Source organism: Vanacampus margaritifer, chromosome 10 (assembly GCF_051991255.1).
Source record: "Vanacampus margaritifer isolate UIUO_Vmar chromosome 10, RoL_Vmar_1.0, whole genome shotgun sequence".
In the NCBI taxonomy this organism is placed as follows: domain Eukaryota; kingdom Metazoa; phylum Chordata; class Actinopteri; order Syngnathiformes; family Syngnathidae; genus Vanacampus; species Vanacampus margaritifer.
The window spans coordinates 3,431,893-3,450,744 of NC_135441.1; the positions used below are offsets into that span (position 1 = coordinate 3,431,893).

General features: G+C 44.2%; 1 protein-coding gene across 1 annotated transcript in view; it reads left to right on the forward strand.

Moving 5' to 3' along the window:
- The first annotated feature begins 2,549 nt into the window (after positions 1-2,549).
- LOC144059493 (general transcription factor II-I repeat domain-containing protein 2A-like) overlaps positions 2,550-18,852 on the forward strand; it is a 30,502-nt gene continuing 14,199 nt past the window's right edge. Inside the window, exon 1 of the mRNA XM_077578620.1 lies at positions 2,550-3,575. Coding sequence (XP_077434746.1) covers positions 2,565-3,575 — 1,011 coding nt within the window. The 5' untranslated portion in view covers positions 2,550-2,564. The remainder of the gene's footprint in view (positions 3,576-18,852) is intronic.

Consider the following 18,852-nt stretch of genomic DNA (forward strand, 5'->3'; position numbering starts at 1 on the left):
AAAAAGTAAATTTCGTGTGGTTGCGGAAATTGAAAATTCACTTATATGAATAAGGATAGGATAACATTTATTTCAATCTTAATTATATTTTCCGTTATTTGACGCTTGTTAAATTTGGTCTTCTAATATTTTTCCCAAATTCTCTTTTGAAATTTAAACAATTGCTTGGGACGCATTGGCGAATTCACTGGTTAAATGTAAAAATTCACATCTTTTAAAAGCAAAATGTATTTACTGCTGCAGTACTTTTATTATTATTTTGAAAATTCTCTAAGTCGATCTTTTTCAGATGGGGGAAGTATTGGTCGATCTGGGTATATCGTCGCGAAGGACACAAACAGTCCATGTTGAATTAAATAAATATAGAATTATAAGTTAGTCTCAATGTGATAATTATCCCTGAGAATGAATGAAATTTACAGGAGGACAATTGGTGATTGGACTTTTGACCATGGAGGAGAGTAAGTTTTGGCAGAGATGGCGAAAATAAGGTGAATATGTTCCATTTCTACCTCTCCCTGGGGCCCTGGGGTCAGATGTTATTTTTTGATTTTATTTGTTGGCGAAAGTTGCATTTATTTAATGGCTGGAAGCACATTCATGCCATATCTATAACAGTAAATATTATGGTAAAACATTCCAATAATCATTACATTTTGTAAACAAAATTGGCCTCGTCAGATTTGAATTGGCTATAAGAGTTTCATTGTTGCATTAATGAATGTGCTTAGGTCATTAAAGTCAGCCAAAGGCTGGATTCTAATTGAATGTCACAACAAACAGAATTTTTCCACAGGACGGGCCTACAGAACTTTACTAACATTTACTAACTCCAAACTAATAAAAACTACCAGATGCTCTTTCAAAAAAGGGATGTGAATATGTATGTTTATTAGTGACTAAATGAAAATGTTCTGCACCCAGATGAGGTGATGGAAAGGTCAATATGGTCCAGTTGACGGGGGCACCTGGTTCCACATCTTGCCTATCAGACCTGCCGGGTCCGCCTTCTACTCAACCCCCACCAACAGGAGCCACCTGGCGAACCAACTGAAAAACCAGTCAGCTGCTTCCAGGAACCACCTGACGAGCCAAATGGAACACCATTCAACTGATTCCAGTGTGCACCTGACGAGATGAGGACATCCCTCAATGGAGATAGGAGGAACGTGTCCCTTTTCCGGGCATTCCACAAAGAATGAGTCACACCTTGGGAAAACAAATCCCGGTGATCAATCCCTGCATCTCTGGCAGTTGATGTGGGTTCTAAAAGAGCTGAAGGACCCATCCATCCATCCATTTCCTTGACTGCTTGTCCTCACAAGGATTGTGAGGGTACTGGAGCCTATCCCAACTGGCTTCGAGCAGTAGGCGGGGTGCAACCTGGACGGGTTGCCAGCCAATCACAGAGCTGAAGGACTCTGTTTAAAAAAAACAAAAAAAAAACGCAAGAACGAAAATGGAACTGACAAACGTCCTTCTCATTCAACAAAGAATTTCCATCGCTCAAAAAGACAACAAGTCTTCCATCGCGTCTTCAAATGCGTCTTCAATTGCGTACATAATGACACTCTTTCTCATACTGACTGTCATGCCAATTTGCTATTTCTGGGATCCCCCACCACAATTTTTAATCATAATCACAACACATTGTCTTCATATATGATATGCTTATTTTACTGAAAAAATCTTTTAATGAATCACATTGTTTTTGAATTCAAAATCATTAATTTAATTTTGTCCCTGCAATGCCGCGTTTCACCAGTAGGTGGCGCCAGCCGCGGCGCCAGGCTTTTTATTGTGGGTGGGCCTGAGGAAAAATGGGCGGGCCAGAGAAAATTCCCTTCACTTCCCTAATAGTGCTTTACCGCGTGTACCAAGGACAGCGATTTACTTTCTTTTCCTGTTGCCATCTGACCCCATCTGTAGAAATGAGCGCACCAAAGAAAAGGAAGGTGGACGGTGAGGGTCGAGTGTTTAATAACGAGTGGACAACACGATATTTTTTCACGGAAGTCCGATCAACGGCTGTATGTCTGATATGCCAAGAAGCCGTTGCGGTTTTTAAAGAGTACAATATCAGCCGTCACTTTGCCACGAAACATGCAAAATATGCTTGCAAGCAGTCAACACAAGAACGGGAGGCTACTGCACAGAGGTTGGCGGCTAATTTACAGGCTCAGCAAAATTTTTTTCACCGACAAACTTCAATTCAGGAGTCAAGTACCAAGGCAGGTTTTTTGTTGGCGTTCAAATTGGCGAAGGCTAGCAAGCCTTTCTCCGAAGGCGAGTTTTTGAAAGAATGTATGGTAGAGACAGCAAGTCTCTTGTGTCCAGAGACCAAAGGCAAGTTTGAAAAAATCAGTTTATCACGCAGGACAGTGACTCGCCGTGTGGAACTGATTGATGAAGATATAGTGAGCACGTTAAATAAAAAGGCGGGGACCTTTACGTTATATTCACTGGCACTTGATGAAAGTAACGACATAAACGACACTGCTCAGCTCCTAATTTTCAGCCGAGGGGTAAACGACAGTTTTGAGATAACTGAGGAGCTTTTGAGCATGGAGTCGCTGAAGGGGAAAACGCGAGGAGAGGACTTGTATGCACACGTGTCCGCTGTAATTGAGAGGATGAAGTTTCCTTGGAGTAAACTTTCCAATGTCACCACGGATGGATCGCCAAATTTAACAGGAAAAAACGTCGGACTGCTGAAAAGGATCCAGGATAAAGTGAAGGAGCAAAACCCTGAGCAGGACGTTATTTTCCTTCACTGCATCATTCACCAGGAGTCTCTGTGTAAGTCTGTGTTGCATCTTAATCACGTTGTCGATCCAGTTGTAAAACTTGTTAACTTCATACGAGCGAGGGGACTTAATCATCGTCAGTTCGTTACACTGTTGGAGGAAACCGATGCGGATCACCAGGACCTACTTTACCACTCTCGTGTCCGCTGGTTAAGTTTGGGAAGAGTGTTACAACGAGTGTGGGAGCTCAAAGAGGAGATTAGCTCGTTTTTGGAGTTAATGGGAAAATCCGAAGAATATTCCGAGTTGAGTGACGTGAACTGGCTTTCTGACTTTGCGTTTGCTGTGGACATATTTTCACACCTGAATGATCTGAACGTGAAGCTACAGGTGAAAGATCAGTTTGTGCACAACATGTACACAAATGTGAGCGCCTTTAAATCCAAGCTGATTTTATTCTCCAGACAAATGGCAAAGAAATCTTTCGCTCATTTCCCCACACTAGCTGTGCAGAAAGGGACCATCCAAAACACGGATAAATACTGCAAATCACTGGACGACCTGCACAGAGAATTCTGCCGTTGCTTCTCTGATTTTAAACAAATTGCCTCATCACTTCAGTTGGTGTCCTGTCCCCTGTCACAAGAGCCTGAAACAGCACCACCGGAGTTGCAGTTGGAACTGATCGATCTTCAGTCCGACTCTGCTTTAAAGGAGAAGTTCAAGTCTCTTAAACTGAATGACTTTTATGCCTCACTGGACGAAGCCGCGTTTCCAAACCTCCGGAGGACGGCACAGAAGATGCTGGTGTTGTTTGGCTCGACCTACGTGTGTGAGCAGACGTTCAGCATCATGAACATAAATAAAGGCCGTCACAGATCCAAGTTAACTGACCAACACCTCAGATCTATCCTGAGAATTGCCACAACAAAACTAACTCCAGACTTTGATGTACTGGCAAAAAAGGGAGACCAACAACACTGTTCCCACTGAAATGAGTGAGTTTTTCTACTTATGTTCTGTTATGGAAAATAAGTTTGAAAGTGTGTATTTTAATTGAGTGTGCCTTTATGCACAGCAGTGGAGCAGAAATAATTGACATTGAGTATTTTGTTGGGTAATAATGTGTTTTGAATGTTGAAAGTGTTCATCTTTTTTCAATAAATCTTGATTTCTTTAACTTTACGCCTTGAATTGAAATTAAAAATTATTATCTATTAAAAATAGATGCAATCACCAGGGTTGACAGATCACAGTGTATGTGATATTATAATCTAATTACATTTCTCCTCCCACTTTTCCAAATAGTGTGTAAATGCTGCATCTCGCATATTCATTGAGGCAAACGTACTACCTGGATTAGGGCTATTTTATAATAATCAGAATAATAATAATACATTTCATTTAAAAACAGCACCTTTCAGAACACCCAAGGTCACTTTACAAAGCAAAAAAACACAGCAAAAGTTGAGCTAAAACAATAAAAATGAAACTATTGGAAAAGCTGTTTTAAATAAGTGGATTTTGCACATTTGAAAAACGCAGTCCTTAGTGCACACTATAAGTAAATCGGGTTGTACATTCATCTGTGTGTGTTTACTGTGCTATGAGGTCCAAATCCTGGTCCGGCCCACCCGTCAAAATTTCAAACCCATTGTGGCCCGCAAGTCAAAAAGTTTGCCCACCCCTGCTCTAGCTCCACCCCTAAACATAATTATTTTGACAACTAAACCAATGAAATTGGCCTGAATAGCGTATGGAGCTAGAGCTTGCGCATCTGCATGTGCACACGTTGAGATGTACATGCTCTAACGCATGCGCGAACACGTGCATGTATACATGCTGCCAGTTTGGACATTGGTCCTCATCGCCACTAATTTAGCTGCTAACATGTTTGTCATTGTCGCCATTCTAAAAAAGAAATGAAAAACCATTAACTCTTTGACTGCCAACCATTTTCAGAAAAGAGAACATGTAGGTGCCAGCTGATTTAGAGAGCATTTTGACTGATCTTTAGTTTCACCCAAATGCTCTGTTTTGGACCAAAATACGGAGAAATCAAGCTTTTTGTGAAACGATATTATTTCATGCACTCTCATGAATTTGACACCTTTTTTTCCATGAATGATGCCACAAACACCTAAACAGTGCTTTACTTCTGTAAAACACTACCACCAACAATGAAAAAGTGTTTTTTGATAGCAAAATAAGTTTATTTTCATTCAACAGTATAACAATTTGACAAAACAATTTGGCAAACTATTTACAATTGTGTGGATGTTTCACTCCCCTGCTTGCAAGGGGACGCAGCAGGATTTGCACCACAGATTAGTTTCACTGTGATTGCCCCTTCGCGTGCAGACCCTACACTTTCTTGCCGGCCTTTTTTTCCGGGGAGTAGCAGGTATATACTGCAGTGTGTGTTTGGCCATGTTGTCATCAAGTCTACTCTCAGGATCATGATACGGTGACCTGGTGTTACGTCTGGCTTCCTCATGTCCTTCAGTTCCTATACCGGGTGGTAAGAGATGTTCTGATCCATCTTATCCACTCCATTCATGATGGCATCGTAGTCCAGAACCAGTGTCTTCTCCGTGATCAGACTGTACCCACTCCTCCGATGAATATGCATTGGACTCAGGGTACTCTTCATCGTCCGATTGAACGTCCGCCTGTGCATTAGTGCTCGGTTGTGCACCACATTTTCCGGCGTTAGCATCGCTAGCCGGTGAGGCTTTACGACGTGATTGAAGCCGCCGCGTCAACGCCTCCAACTTCGGCGTCAACCTCGGAGTCACCATCATCATCATCATCATCAATGTGCTCTTTAGCACTGGTCGATGCTTTTCGTCTTTGAAAAAAATGCTCAAGCGTGAGCTGCTTGCAACCGGTCGCCATTATGGCTTCCTCAGCCATTGTCCCCTCAACACTCTAGCTCCACCTCACGTCTTCTACTACTGACTCCTCCCCGATCTTGTCCAAAGAGAGTCATCGCTGCCATCTAGTGCCCATAAATAGTCATTATACTAACTCGATCTGCTTGATACTTTGAGCACAGCTGGCCAAGGCTTTCCTCCACCCGTTTTCAAAAATAAATAAAATAAAAATAGTTAACGTCTTTTACCCTTTTTGGCGGCACTCATTTGGATTTTACTAAACGTTATTAAACGTTTTGGCGGTCAAAGAGTTAATGACCCTGTTTTTTTTTTTTTTAAAAATCAGATACATTTGAAATGATTTAAGACAATTGCTGAAATGGTGCAAAGAATATAGCAACTTTAAACATTGACAATGTCTTCCTTTTTTAACATGTCAGTTTCCCTGATATTTTGGAGTGTGAATTAAATGACGTTCCAGTTTTGAGGTAATTTTGCAGGGCAGTCAGGGTCATGTAACACTGAGAATTCCGAAATCTGCTGCATTAGACATTTAAAAAAGTGTAAGGAACAATTAAAAAAAAAAAAAGAAAAGGATTAATTTAATTTGTCAAACATATTCCGTAAAGTGTAAACTCACCATGCTTGAAGTTTTAGGTAAAGCTTGGATTTTTATTTTATTTTTTATTTATTTATTTTTTTTTGCAGACTCTTGCTCTGCATTTACATCTGATTTTGTGATCAGCAGACAAGAAGATAACACATTAGTGCAGTCTACAGTTCAATTAAGAAAAATACTTTGCAATGAGAAGACAGTTAGTTGGACTTGTCCATTCTTTTTCTTCCAAGACATCTTAGTGTACCTGGCACACTTAATTCAGTCTGTTGTGCACTTGTAGCAAATTCACAGGCCTTTGTTTTTTTATTTGTTTGTTTTTTTAACTCTTTTACTGCCAAAGACGTTAAATGACGTTCTGCAAAAACCTACGGAGGAGCGCCAAAGACGTTAAAAGACATCCACCCATTCTTTTTTTTTTTTTTTTTGAAACGGGTGCAGGGAAGCCTTGCGGAGCTGTGCTGAAAGTTTCAAGCAGGTCTAGGGAGCCTAATGACTATTTTTGGCCCCTAGAGGGCAGCGATGACTCTCTTTTGACAAGATCGGGTGGGCGTCAGAAGAAGACGTGAGGCGGGGCTAGAGTGTTAAGGGGACAATGGCTGAAGAAGCCATAATGGCGGTTGCAGGCAGCTCACGCTAGAGCCGTTTTTTTCAAAGACGAAAAGCATCAACCAACGATAAAGAGCACATTAATGACGACGATGATCATCATCGATGATGATGATGATGGTGACTCCGTGGTTGGAAGCATTGACGCGGCAGTAGAATACGTTAGGCGGAGCTTGATGGAGGAAAGCGGACAATGTTGCAAGCAGCTCACAGTTGGGAATTTTCAACGCAAAAGAGCGCATTGATGACGACGATGATCATCATCGATGATGATGATGGTGACTCCGAGGTTGACGGCGAAGTTGCAAGCGTTGACGCGGCGGCTATGACGACGTTATAAAGGTTCACGGGCTAGCGATGCTGACACCGGAAAACGCGGAGCACAACCGACCACGCTCAGGCGGACGTTCAATCGGACGACGAAGAGTGCCCCAAGTCCAATGCATATTCATCGGAGTAGTGGGTACAGTCTGCTACTTGCTATTTATTCCCCGGAAAAAAAGGCCGTCAAGAAAGTGTAACGTCTGCACGCGAAACGGACAATGAAAGTGAAAGTAATCTGTTGTGCGAATCCTGCTCCCTCTCCTTGCACGCAGGAGAGCGTTACAAAAAGAAAAACTGTATTTGAAACATCCACATAATTGTAAGTAGTACCACAGTTGCACACATTTGTAAATAGTTTGCGAAATTGTTTTGTCAAATTGTTACACTGTTGAATGGAAATAAACGTATTTTGCAATCTAAAAACACTTTTTCATTGTTGGTGGTGGTGTATTACAGAAGTAAAGCACTATTTAGGTGTTTGTGGCATCATTCATGGACAAAAAGAAGTGTAGAATTCACTAGAGTGCATGAAATAACATTGTTTCACAAAAAGCTCTTTTTCTCCGCTTTTTGTTTCAAAACAGAGCATTTCAGTGAAACTAACCATTTTCTATTGTTGATTACTGAAGAACGGAATAAGGTAGAAACAAACTTTTTTTCTGATGAAAGATGAGAGTCCAATCTTTCATTTGGTAGTATGTGTGTTTCCATAGTCCAAACACAACATTTTCTGTGGACCTTGAAAGGTCAGTCAAAATGCTTAAATCGGCTGGCACTGGCAACATCCAGTTTCTGAAAACGTCTGGCAGTGAAAGAGTTAATGATGTTTACAGGAGGAAACTTGTATTTGTTTAATTAAAGAATTATAACTGTAATTCAACAAAAGATGCCTCTGTTAATCTTGGCTCTCACACAAGCAGAACATATCGTCCACGTGTTAAAAAATAGTGACCACCCTGCCACAAGCTAGAGTTATATACAGATCAGTGGGCCGCTGCTGCTTTAGTGGCGTAGAAGAAGAAAATTTGACAGCAGAAGAAGAATGTCTTTCGAGTGAAAGCAAAACAAGCTCAAGGGAAACAAACTAAGGTCGCATTTTGTTTCCCGACTTGTGCAAAACAAACATATAATGGAAGGTCAGATAAATACTCAATTTCTGTTTATCAATGTCCAGTATTAAACAAGAAACAGAAACGGTTCGTTCCCGTTCAATGGAGACAGTAACACTGCGTCCCCGAGGACAGCGGAGGAAAGGGCCTTAGACACATGTGAATTTTTTTTCATTTAGCCTTTATTTAACTCTTTCAAAGCCACTGACGTTTAAAGACGTCAAGTAAAAACCTATGGAGGGCTGCCAATGACGTCAAGACGTCATCCAATTTTATTTTTTTGAAACGGGTGGGGGGAAGCCTTCCGCATCTGTGGTGAAAGTTTAAATTAGGTCTGTTGTACCTAAGGACTATTTTTGGCCCCTAGAGGGCAGCGATGACTGTCTTTTGACAAGATCGGGTGGGCGTCAGTAGAGGCGGAGCTAGAGCGTCGAGCAGGAGATCAGAATGGAAAACAAAGGAAAAATGGCGACCGGTTGGGAGGAGCTCACGCCCGAGCCATTTTTTTCAAAGACCAAAAGCATCGACCAACGCTAAAAGAGCACATTGATGACAACGATGATCATCATCGATGATGATGATGAGGGTGATGACTCCCTGCATTGCGGGGCTGTCCCTGGTGTTCGGGGCGGCGCCGCCCCGGCGCGGTCCGTCGCTCTGGGCCCGGCGACTCGGTTCGGGGCCTGTGGGCCGCCGGGGTGCCCCGTGGTTCCCTCTCCCCTCCCCCTTCCTCCCCCTTGTTTCCTCTCCCTCTTCACCTCTCCCTGCCTGTCCTCCGCCTCCCTGTCCCCTCTCCCTCGTCGCCCTTCCTCCTCCTCTCCCCCTCTCTCTGCGGCCCTGCCGCTGCCTCCTGCCCTTCCTGTCGTCTCCTTCCCCCGTCCCCTCCCCCTCCCCTGTCCGCCTTCCTCCCCCTCCCCTGGGCCGGGGGCTCCATCCGTGGTCTGGGTCTCGGCGCTCCGGGGGCCGGGAGGGTGGATGGGATTGGGGTTGTGCCCGCCCCGCTCCAGTGGACCTCCTGGCACTTCGGGTGGGCCCCAGTATCCGGGGGGCGAGCCCTATCGCCCCGCCGGGCAGGTCCCATATGCCCGCCGGGGTCCCGGTGGGGTGGATGGGGGTTTGGTGGTCGGGTGCGCCTCCCGCCCCCGCCCGGTTGGGGGGGGGGGGGCCCAGCTGGTCGCTCCTCTTAACTCACTGCACTAGTTTTGCACAATACACTTCAGACATAGAGGGCACATAACACACTTTGGGGGGGAGTGGGGTAGGGTGGAAAAACCATCTTCGCCCTGCAACTCCCCTCCACGTGGGGGGAGCGGGGGTTGTGGGCCGGTGGGGTGCCTGGCGGGCCTGCAGCGCCCCGTCCTGCTGCGTTGGGTTGGGGGAGCGGGCCGCGTTGGGGTGGGGGGCGCTCCTGCTCCTGGGTTTGCTCTCCGGCCCGGGGGTCGTCCTTTGGCCCTGCCGCGGCCTGGGGGGCCCTGAGGTGTTGCGCTCGCTCTGTCCTGGCGGGGGTCGACGGCTCCCCTCTTTGGTGGAGATTTTCATGCATGCCAGATCCACCACACCAGCATCTATTGTAACTCAGACACAATCTGCTTCTCCCTCAGGTCATTGAATCGGTGGATGCTGGTGTGTGGGATCTCACTCTGCTTCGTCTGTCCTTCCTACCTTTCCTCAGTCTTTCCTTTGGGCCCTTGAGGTCTCCCTGATTTGTTGGAGTTTGGATGTCTCTGGGGTTGGTGAAGGACTCTGGTTAGTGGCCCGGTGGGTGATGTCTGGTCGGTTCTGGACTTCACTTTCCTTGCTTTTCTTTGGTCCTTCTTCGGGTCTCCTGACGGCCCCACGACTCTGGCTGGATTCTGAAGTGTTTGGTTTAGGTGAACGGTATGGGATTTTTTTTTACACGCACGCGCACACACACACACACATACCAAAAAAAAAGAAAAAAGGAGAAAATGATGATGACATGTCAAATGATCAATACTGAGCTCTCCAAGAAAAAATAAAATAAAATAAATAAAAAATAAAAAACTATTTTTCAAGAGAGACCTGGCCATGACAGGCAGCAGCAAAAGAACACAAAGTTACAGACATACAGTACAGAGTGGGACAAATTGAAAAAATTTTACAAAGTACAACATTTTGGACTAAATGTTCAATAAAATTGTTCAAACAGCCAAGCTAAAAACATTGACACTGTATGGAAGCTGTTTCCATGGCTTTCAATTTAGATTTAAAAACATTTAAGGACACCAGTTCGTTGAGCTTTAAGTCATTCTGCAGAAGATTCCAGGCTGATAGTGCAGAGTACCCCAAAGGTTTTTTTTATAACCAATTTATGTCCGTACGTTTGGGACAGAGAGCAAAAAGAGGTCCTGCGAATGCATTGAATACTGTCTGGTCCTTCTCTGCCTGATAAAAACACAAAGACTTTTTTTCTTCCAAGCTAGGAAACATTGCAAGTCGTTACAGTCGTGCAAAACTCACTATGATACTGAAACTAGGGTTGCCACCTTGGATTTGTGAAAAAAGGGACACCTGACCAAGCTCGGGCACTTAACAGTAAACCCTGAAATTATTCATCCACCCGGCCAATTTTGATTATGTGTACATTTTAACATGACAAAATCCCAAAACGCACAGCAAAAGTTCTTAAGAAATGTTTCGAGGACAAAAATAATAATATTTTGCAGTGGCCCAGATGGTGCAGACTTAAAGTCAGTTAAAAATCTGTGGAGGAAACTAAAGATCAGGGTGATGTCAAGAAGAACTCATCACGAAAGATGAATGGGCAAAAATATCAGCCAAGTCATGCAAAAAGCTGATCAGCAACTATAGGATGCGTTTTATTTGCTGTAATAGCCAATAAAGGCTTTTCTATTGATTTTGAGGAGAAAGGTATAAATAATTTTGGACGTGCCACTTTTTGTTAAAATGTCTGAACTTAGTAGAATATTAATTATTCAGCTGGTTACACACACTGTAAACTACAAACAAGGCATACAAACACGACGTGGCAAAGTGAAACTGTTCTAGAAAAACGTCACCCACAATTACATACGTACTACAAAGTCACAGACTTGGTAAGTTCTATAAAAAAAAACACCTTGTGATACAAGTGTCAATATACATACCTTCTTGTTAAAATTTTTGTTCAAATTGATGTAGAAATTTCTGAAAATCCCGCTGTTTCTCGCTGCAGTCTTTCGTTGTGACTCACTGACTTCCCTGGCCTCCGAGAAAGGAGGACTGAAATTACCGTAATGACTGTACTTTTTTTGTAAAGCGCAAGGGCTTACCTTTCAGACACCATTATAATTTTTCAGATAGGACAGATGGTGCCAGAGTTCAGGTAAATCCAAAGTGCACCTACGGAAATGTGCCACCGGCGGCACGCTCAGTAACAAAGTGTTCCACAGTAGCACAGGGGCATTTTTAAACTACAGAATTAAGGAAATCAAATAAGCTTATGGCATTATTCCTTTAAAAAAACGGGAAAAATTGTGTCCTGGGAGATTGTATTTTCCCAGGACAGCTGGTAAAAAAAAAGAGAACAATTCTGGGAAAAAAGGGACGGGTGGCAACTCTAACTGATACACAGCAACAGAAAAGGACTACATACCAAAGCAAATGAATGACCCGACAAAGACTGAACAGAAGACGAAAAGGGCCCGTCCACACGAAAGCCAGTTTCAATGTATTCTCACAAGTTTCTAACCGTTTAAGCCGTTCGTCCACACGATGGCGCGGTTTCAAAGATTTCAAGATTTCAAAACACGCCCCGTACGCGTCCATCTGGACACTCCTCCATTGATGACGTAATAAGAGAAGTGCGCATTACGTTTGCGCATGCGTGAAAATCAAAGTTTAAAAAAAAACTTCTTACCAAACAAAGCCGTCATTTGAATGGCGGCGAATGGAGTGCTGAAAGTGTTTGCGTAACTGCACACTTTAAAGCTTGCAAGCATTGTTTAAACGGCTTTCAGCCTTAAGAGACAAAATGACAGGTGCACTTGATGCCATTCTTAACTGTTCTAATGGAGTTCATCAGCAAAAAAACACCATTGAAATGCTCGATAATACAGAAGTCTACGCTTGTAAACCTCTGTTCCCAATTTCCAGACAGAAAAGAAAAATCCAAACGGATGTGTAAAAGGCTAAAAAAAAAAAATTGTATTTTTTTTTGTCAATATCCTGAAAGTGAGGTAATAGACGGAAGCATCACGAAGCTTGCTAGCGGACATACGTGTAACCAAACTAAAGGAGTGACAATCATTTAAGAACATGCTTTTAGACCCAATTGACCCCTTCAGTGAAGAAACCGCCAACCCGTCTCTTGATCGTGTCCCGGTGTTGTGTCCTCGGTCCAACTCCTGGTAAAGTGCACACACTCCAATAGTCCAATAATAAGCATTTAAATAGGCTTAACTGTCGTCTCCCGGCAGAGGGTAGTCAGTAACGACATGTTATTCATGTTTAAAATAGATTCAATAAAAAACATCAACTTTCCAACGGTTGAAATGGTCCAAATCAGCGCCTCCCCCGTTAGACTCTATTCATTTTCAATGACAAGTTGGTAGCAGGCTACCAGCCGGCCTACCCATAATGCACCGTGCTGCCGAGATGGGCACTTGGCTTATGGTCGCAGCTTGATGACGACGCATTGTCGCAGATTGATGCCGTATGCGCCAATTTTCGCGTGACTGCGAGCGAACCGTCAGTCTGTCAACAACAATGGTGGATAGCCGTGCCGTAGTTTTGCGCAGCCTCCTTAGCTTGCTTTTGCAGCTAAATATTTTGCTTCTTTATTCCCATGTTCTGTAGATTGCAATAAAGTTGGGAAAAAAAGTGTTTGTCTTCTTCGTTGATTCTTCTTCTACGCTTTCCGTGGCTGCGCTACAGCGCCACTCCAGACTTGGCATATACATTACAGCTGTTAAACATCCTCAGCGCCTTCTTTTGGACACACGCAAGTCTTGAAATGCTTCTGTGTGTACGAGATTTGTTTGAGAAACGAAGCCGGCTTTGCTTCCGTTTGGACTACATACAACAAAGTAACAAGACAACAAGAAAAACCTGGATACGACAGTAAGTGGCTAAGGGAGCTGATTGGTAGACACAAGGTATGGGGGTTGACAAGAACAGGTGGACACAAAACCATAACGAGACACATTAATCAAGCCAATAATCTGCCTATACATACTCACTATCTCTCCTCTGGACATGTCCAAACCATCTCAGTCTGGCCTCTCTGACTTTATCTCCAAAGCCTCTGACGTACTGTCCCTCTGATGTACTCTTTCCTTATTCTATCTATCTTGGTCACTCCCAAAGAGAACCTCAGCATCTTCATCTCTGCCACCTCAGCTCTGCCTCCTGTCTTTTCCTCTGTGGCACTGTCTCCAGACAAAACAACATCGCTGGTCTCACCAGTTCTATAAACCTTTCCTTTCATTTGAGCTGAAACTCTTCTATCACACATCACACCTGACACTTTTCTCCACCCGTTCCAGCCTGCCTGCACACGCTTCTTCAATTATTTTCCACACTCTTCATTGCTCTGGACTGTTGACCCTAAATACTTAAACTCCTCCACCTTCTTGGTCTCTTCTCCCTGTAACCTCACTCTTCCAGTTGGGTCCCTCCCATTCACACACAGATACTCCGTCTTGGTACAGCTAACCTTCATTCCCCTCCTTTCCAGGGCAAACCTCCATGCCTCTAGCTTCTGCTGCCTGTCCATTACCATAGCAAACAAGAAGGGGTTCAGAGCTGATCCCTGAAGTTTCCCACCTCCACTTTGAACTCCTCCGTCACACCTACAGCACACTTCACCACTGTGTTACAGTCCTCACACATGTCCTGCACCACTGGAACATACTTCTCTGCTACTCCAGACTTCCCCATACAAAACCACAGTTCCTCTCTGGGCACCCTGTCGTAAGTTTTCTCCAGATCTAGAAAGACACAATGCAGCTCCTTCTGACCTTTTCTGTACTTCTCTGTCAACATCCTCAAAGCAAATACTGCATATGTGGTACTCTATTTTTGGCATGAAACCATACTGCTGCTCACAAATGTTCACTTCTGCCCTCAGTTTAGCTTCAACTACTCTTTCCCATAGCTTCATTGTGATAGCTCATTAGCTTTATTCCTTTGTAGTTGCCACAAATCTGCACGTCTCCATTGTTCTTAAAAATAGGCACCAGCACACTTCTCCATTCCTCAGCCATCTTCTCACTATCTAAGATCCTTTTGAACAATCAAGAAATTCTAATGCTACCTCTTCTAGACACTTCCATACCTCCTCAGGTATATCATCAGGACCAAGTGCCTTTCCACTCTTCATCCTCTTCAATGCCCTTCTCACTTCATCCTTACTAATCTTTGCTACTTCCTGGTCCACAACAGTCACCTCTTCTATTCTTCGTTCTCTCTCATTTTCCTCATTCATCAACTCTTCAAAGTACTCTTTCCATCTTCCCATCACACTACTGGCATCTGTCAACACACTTCCATCCCTATCCGTTATTACCCTAACCTGTTACACATCGTTCCCATCTCTGTCTCTTTGCCTTGCCAACCTATATAGATCAGTCTCTCCCTCCTTACTATCCAACCTAACATACAAGTCATCTTAAGCCCCTTGTTTGGCCTTTGCCATTTCTACTTTCACCCTACGCTGCATTTCCCTGTACTCCTGTCTATTTTCTTCAGTCCTCTCAGTGTCCCACTTCTTCTTAACTAACCTCTTTCTCTGGAACCACTTCTGCACCTCCTCATTCCACCACCAAATCTCCTTATTCCCTTTCCTTCCAGATGACACACCAAGGACTGTCCTACCTGTCTCCCTGATCACATTTGCTGTAGTTGTTCAGTCATCTGGAAGCACCTCGTGACCATCCAGAGTCAGTCTCAACTCCTTCCAGAAAGTCATACAACACTCTTCCTTTTTCAGCTTCCACCATTTCGTCCTATGCTCTGCCTTTGCCGTCTTTGTCTTCCTCACCACCAGAGTCATCATCCTACACACTACCATCCTATGCTGTCTGGCTACACTCTCACCTACCACTGCTTTGCAGTCGCTGATCTCCTTCAGATTACACCGTCTACACAAGATTTAGTCTTTAGTGTACTCCTACCTCCACTCTTGTAGGTCACTCTATGTTCCTGCCTCTTCTGGAAGAAAGTATTCACGACAGCCATTTCCATTCTTTTTGCAAAGCCAACCACCATCTGTCCTTCTGCGTTCCTCTCCTGGATACCAAACTTGCCCATCACCTCCTCGTCACCTCTGTTTCCTGCGCCAACGTGTCCATTGAAGTCTGCACCAGTGACCAATGACAACTCTCTCACTTCTAGGGATGCTCTGCATCATTTTATCAAGGTCCAACCAAAAGTTTTCCTTCTCCTCCAGCTCAGATCCTACCTGTGGCGCATACCCACTAACAACATTGATCATCACACCTTTGATTCCTAACTTCAGGCTCATCACTCTATCTGACACTCTTCTTACCTCCAGGACGTTCCTAACAAACTACTCCTTCACAATAACTCCATCTCCATTTCTCTTTCTATCTACACCATGATAGAAAAACTTGAATCCTGCTTCTAAACTTCTAGCTTTACTCCCTTTCCACCTTGTCTCCTGAACACACAATATGTCCATCTTCCTCCTCTGCATCATGTCAACCAGCTCTCTACCTTTTCCTGTCATAGTTCCAACATTTAAAGTCCCTACTCTCAGTCCTAGACTCTTGGTGTTCCTCTTCTCGTTCCTTCTATGAACATGCCTTCCTCCTCTCCTTCTTCGACCAACAGTAGTCCAGTTTCCACCGGCACCATGTAGGTCAACAGAATTGATGGTGGTCGTTATCAACCCGGGCCTTGGCTGATCTGGTATGGAAGTCAACATTTTTGGTTGTCTGAGATACACAAACACAAACAGGAAACACCAATAAGAAACAAATTTGAGGTGGTTAACTATACAAAAACAGTGGTACCTCGGAGTTAGAAGACAATTTGTTCCTGTGAAGTGTTCAAAGTCGAATTGTTCAACCTCAAACATTTTTTTCCCATAGGAAATAATGTAAATGCAATTAATCCCTTCCCAAGCCCCCAAAACCGAATAATTCCTATTTTAATTTCTATTTATGTAAAAAACATGTACAACCCTGTACAGTATTTCAAACAATAAAAAATACCTTACCTTTTTTGTTGTGGAGTGATGGCATCAGTGGATGAAAAATGCTGTGTTAATGCATGCTTTAGTTCAGTGCTGAGTTAGTGTATTTTACATTGGGCATATTATTAGACTACTAAGCGGTCCTTGCGTGCGTTGTTTAACGTCAGGCATGTTGTATATTGTTCTATGGGCGCAACCCAACAGAGATACTAACTGTTGGCTGGAACTAGAACAGAAGGATGTAATAACCTCAGACTTCTAGATTTACTCTTTATTACAACATCAATTAAGGGACATAATTGTTTTAAAAACCCAATGATTTCCGCCACCCTGACTGCTTGGTGGAAGGCATTATAAATTACAAAAGCCCAAGTGGAGCCCTGTGGGCTTTCTCCCCTATGGCATAACCCTGACTTTCGAATTAACAACCAATCGTTTTATTTAGGTGTGTGGGAGCAGAAAGGAATTACACATCTCCACCATCTCTTCTCAGATAATATGTTTATATCATATACATCCTTGCTCAAAAAATACAAAATAACAAACGGAATTTTTTTACATTATCTGCAAGTTAAAAATATGATGAAGAAACAAATTCCAACACTTCAGGGTACACTCCAACCGCCTGGTTTAGCTGAAGATATTACCAAGCTTTCTCTGACAACAACAAAAAAACTTTCAAAAATATATAAGTTACTTTCATATACGGATAAAATGTCTTTACCCATCTTAAAATGGGAGACAGACTTGTCTATAGCTCCGGAATCTGACTTTTGGATTCAAGTTTGTGAAAATGCATTTATCCAATACAAAATTATCCATAGAACATACATTACTCAATATATGATGAAGAAAATGGGACTCTCCGACTCCGACATTTGTCTCCAGTGTTTACAAAACACTACAGACACTTATTTTCATGCTTTATGGTTATGCACTCCGGTTATGTATTTCTGGACTAAAGTCTTAGAAAAACTTTCCGCTATCTTGGACTATAGGATACCTTTATCTCCAAACTTGTGTTTGCTAGGTGACCTAACAACAACTGACCTACCACATAAACAATTTCAATCGACACTTGTAGCCCTTACTATCGCTAAAAAAACAATTCTTGTTAACTGGAAAAATAAACAAACTCTGAATATCGACCAATGGTCTAACCTCCTCATAAATCACATTTTAATGGAAAAAATATCGGCCTCAAATAAAAAACAAATATCAAAATTCATAGAAATATGGTCTACGTATATAGAATATTTTAACCTAATTCTGGTTATTTAATTCTGCCTGTTAGCGAGAGCCACCACATCGTGATAACTTACATTGATGTCTCTGCATTTGACAGTTTGTAACTAATGGTTGTATTTTTATAGTCAGGAACCCAGTTGCTGTCAACAGGATCGAGCAGATTCACCTCCAATGGGCACTAAGGGCTAATATTCGGATTCACTGCATGCCAGGGGACTAACTCTACAGGTGCTGTCCCCCCTGGCTGGGCGTGGGCGGGTCTGCCCCTCTGTTGGCTGCTGGGTGGCGGCTGCGTCTTGGTCGTTCCCTGGGTCTTGTGGGGGGTGCTGTGTTGCGGGGCTCTCCCTGGTGTTCGGGGCGGCGCTGCCCCGGCGCGGTCCGTCGCTCTGGGCCCGGCGACGCGGGTCGGGGTCTGTGGGCCACAGGGGTTCCTCCCCCTCCCCTAGGCCGGGGGTTCCATCCGTGGCCCGGGTCTCGGCGCTCCGGGGGCCGGGAGAGTGGGCGGGATCGGTGTTGTGCCCGCCCCGCTCCGGTGGACCTCCGGGCACTTCGGGCGGGCCCGATGGGGTGGGTGGGGGATTGGTGGGCGGATGACCCCGCCCGGTTGGGGGGGGGGGCAGCTGGTCGCTCCTCTTAACTCACTGCACTAGTTTTGCACAATACATTTTAGGGCACATAACACAATTTGGGGGGGAGTGGGGTAGAGTGGAGACACCGTCTCCACCCTGCAGCTCCCCTCCAATTTTAATGCACCACACAACTGGGGGGGGGGGGGGGATCGGTTGGGACAGGCCGCAGTATGGAGCAGTGCTGCGGTCACCTGTCCCCCCCCATTAATTTCTTTTAATGCACCACATACGCTCATTGCGTTGGGTTGGGGGCGCGGGCCGCGTTGGGGTGGGGGGCGCTCCTGCTCCTGGGTTTGCTCTCCGGCCGGTGTCCCCTGGAGTCGTCCTTTGGCGCTGACGCGGCCTGGGGGGCCCTGAGGTGTTGCGCTTGCTCTGTCCTGGCGGGGGTTGATGGCTCCCCTCTTTGGTGGAGATTTTCATGCATGCCAGATCCACCACACCAGCATCTATCGAAACTCAGACACAATTTGTTTCTCCCTCAGGTCATTGATTCGGTGGAGGCTGGTGTCTGTGGA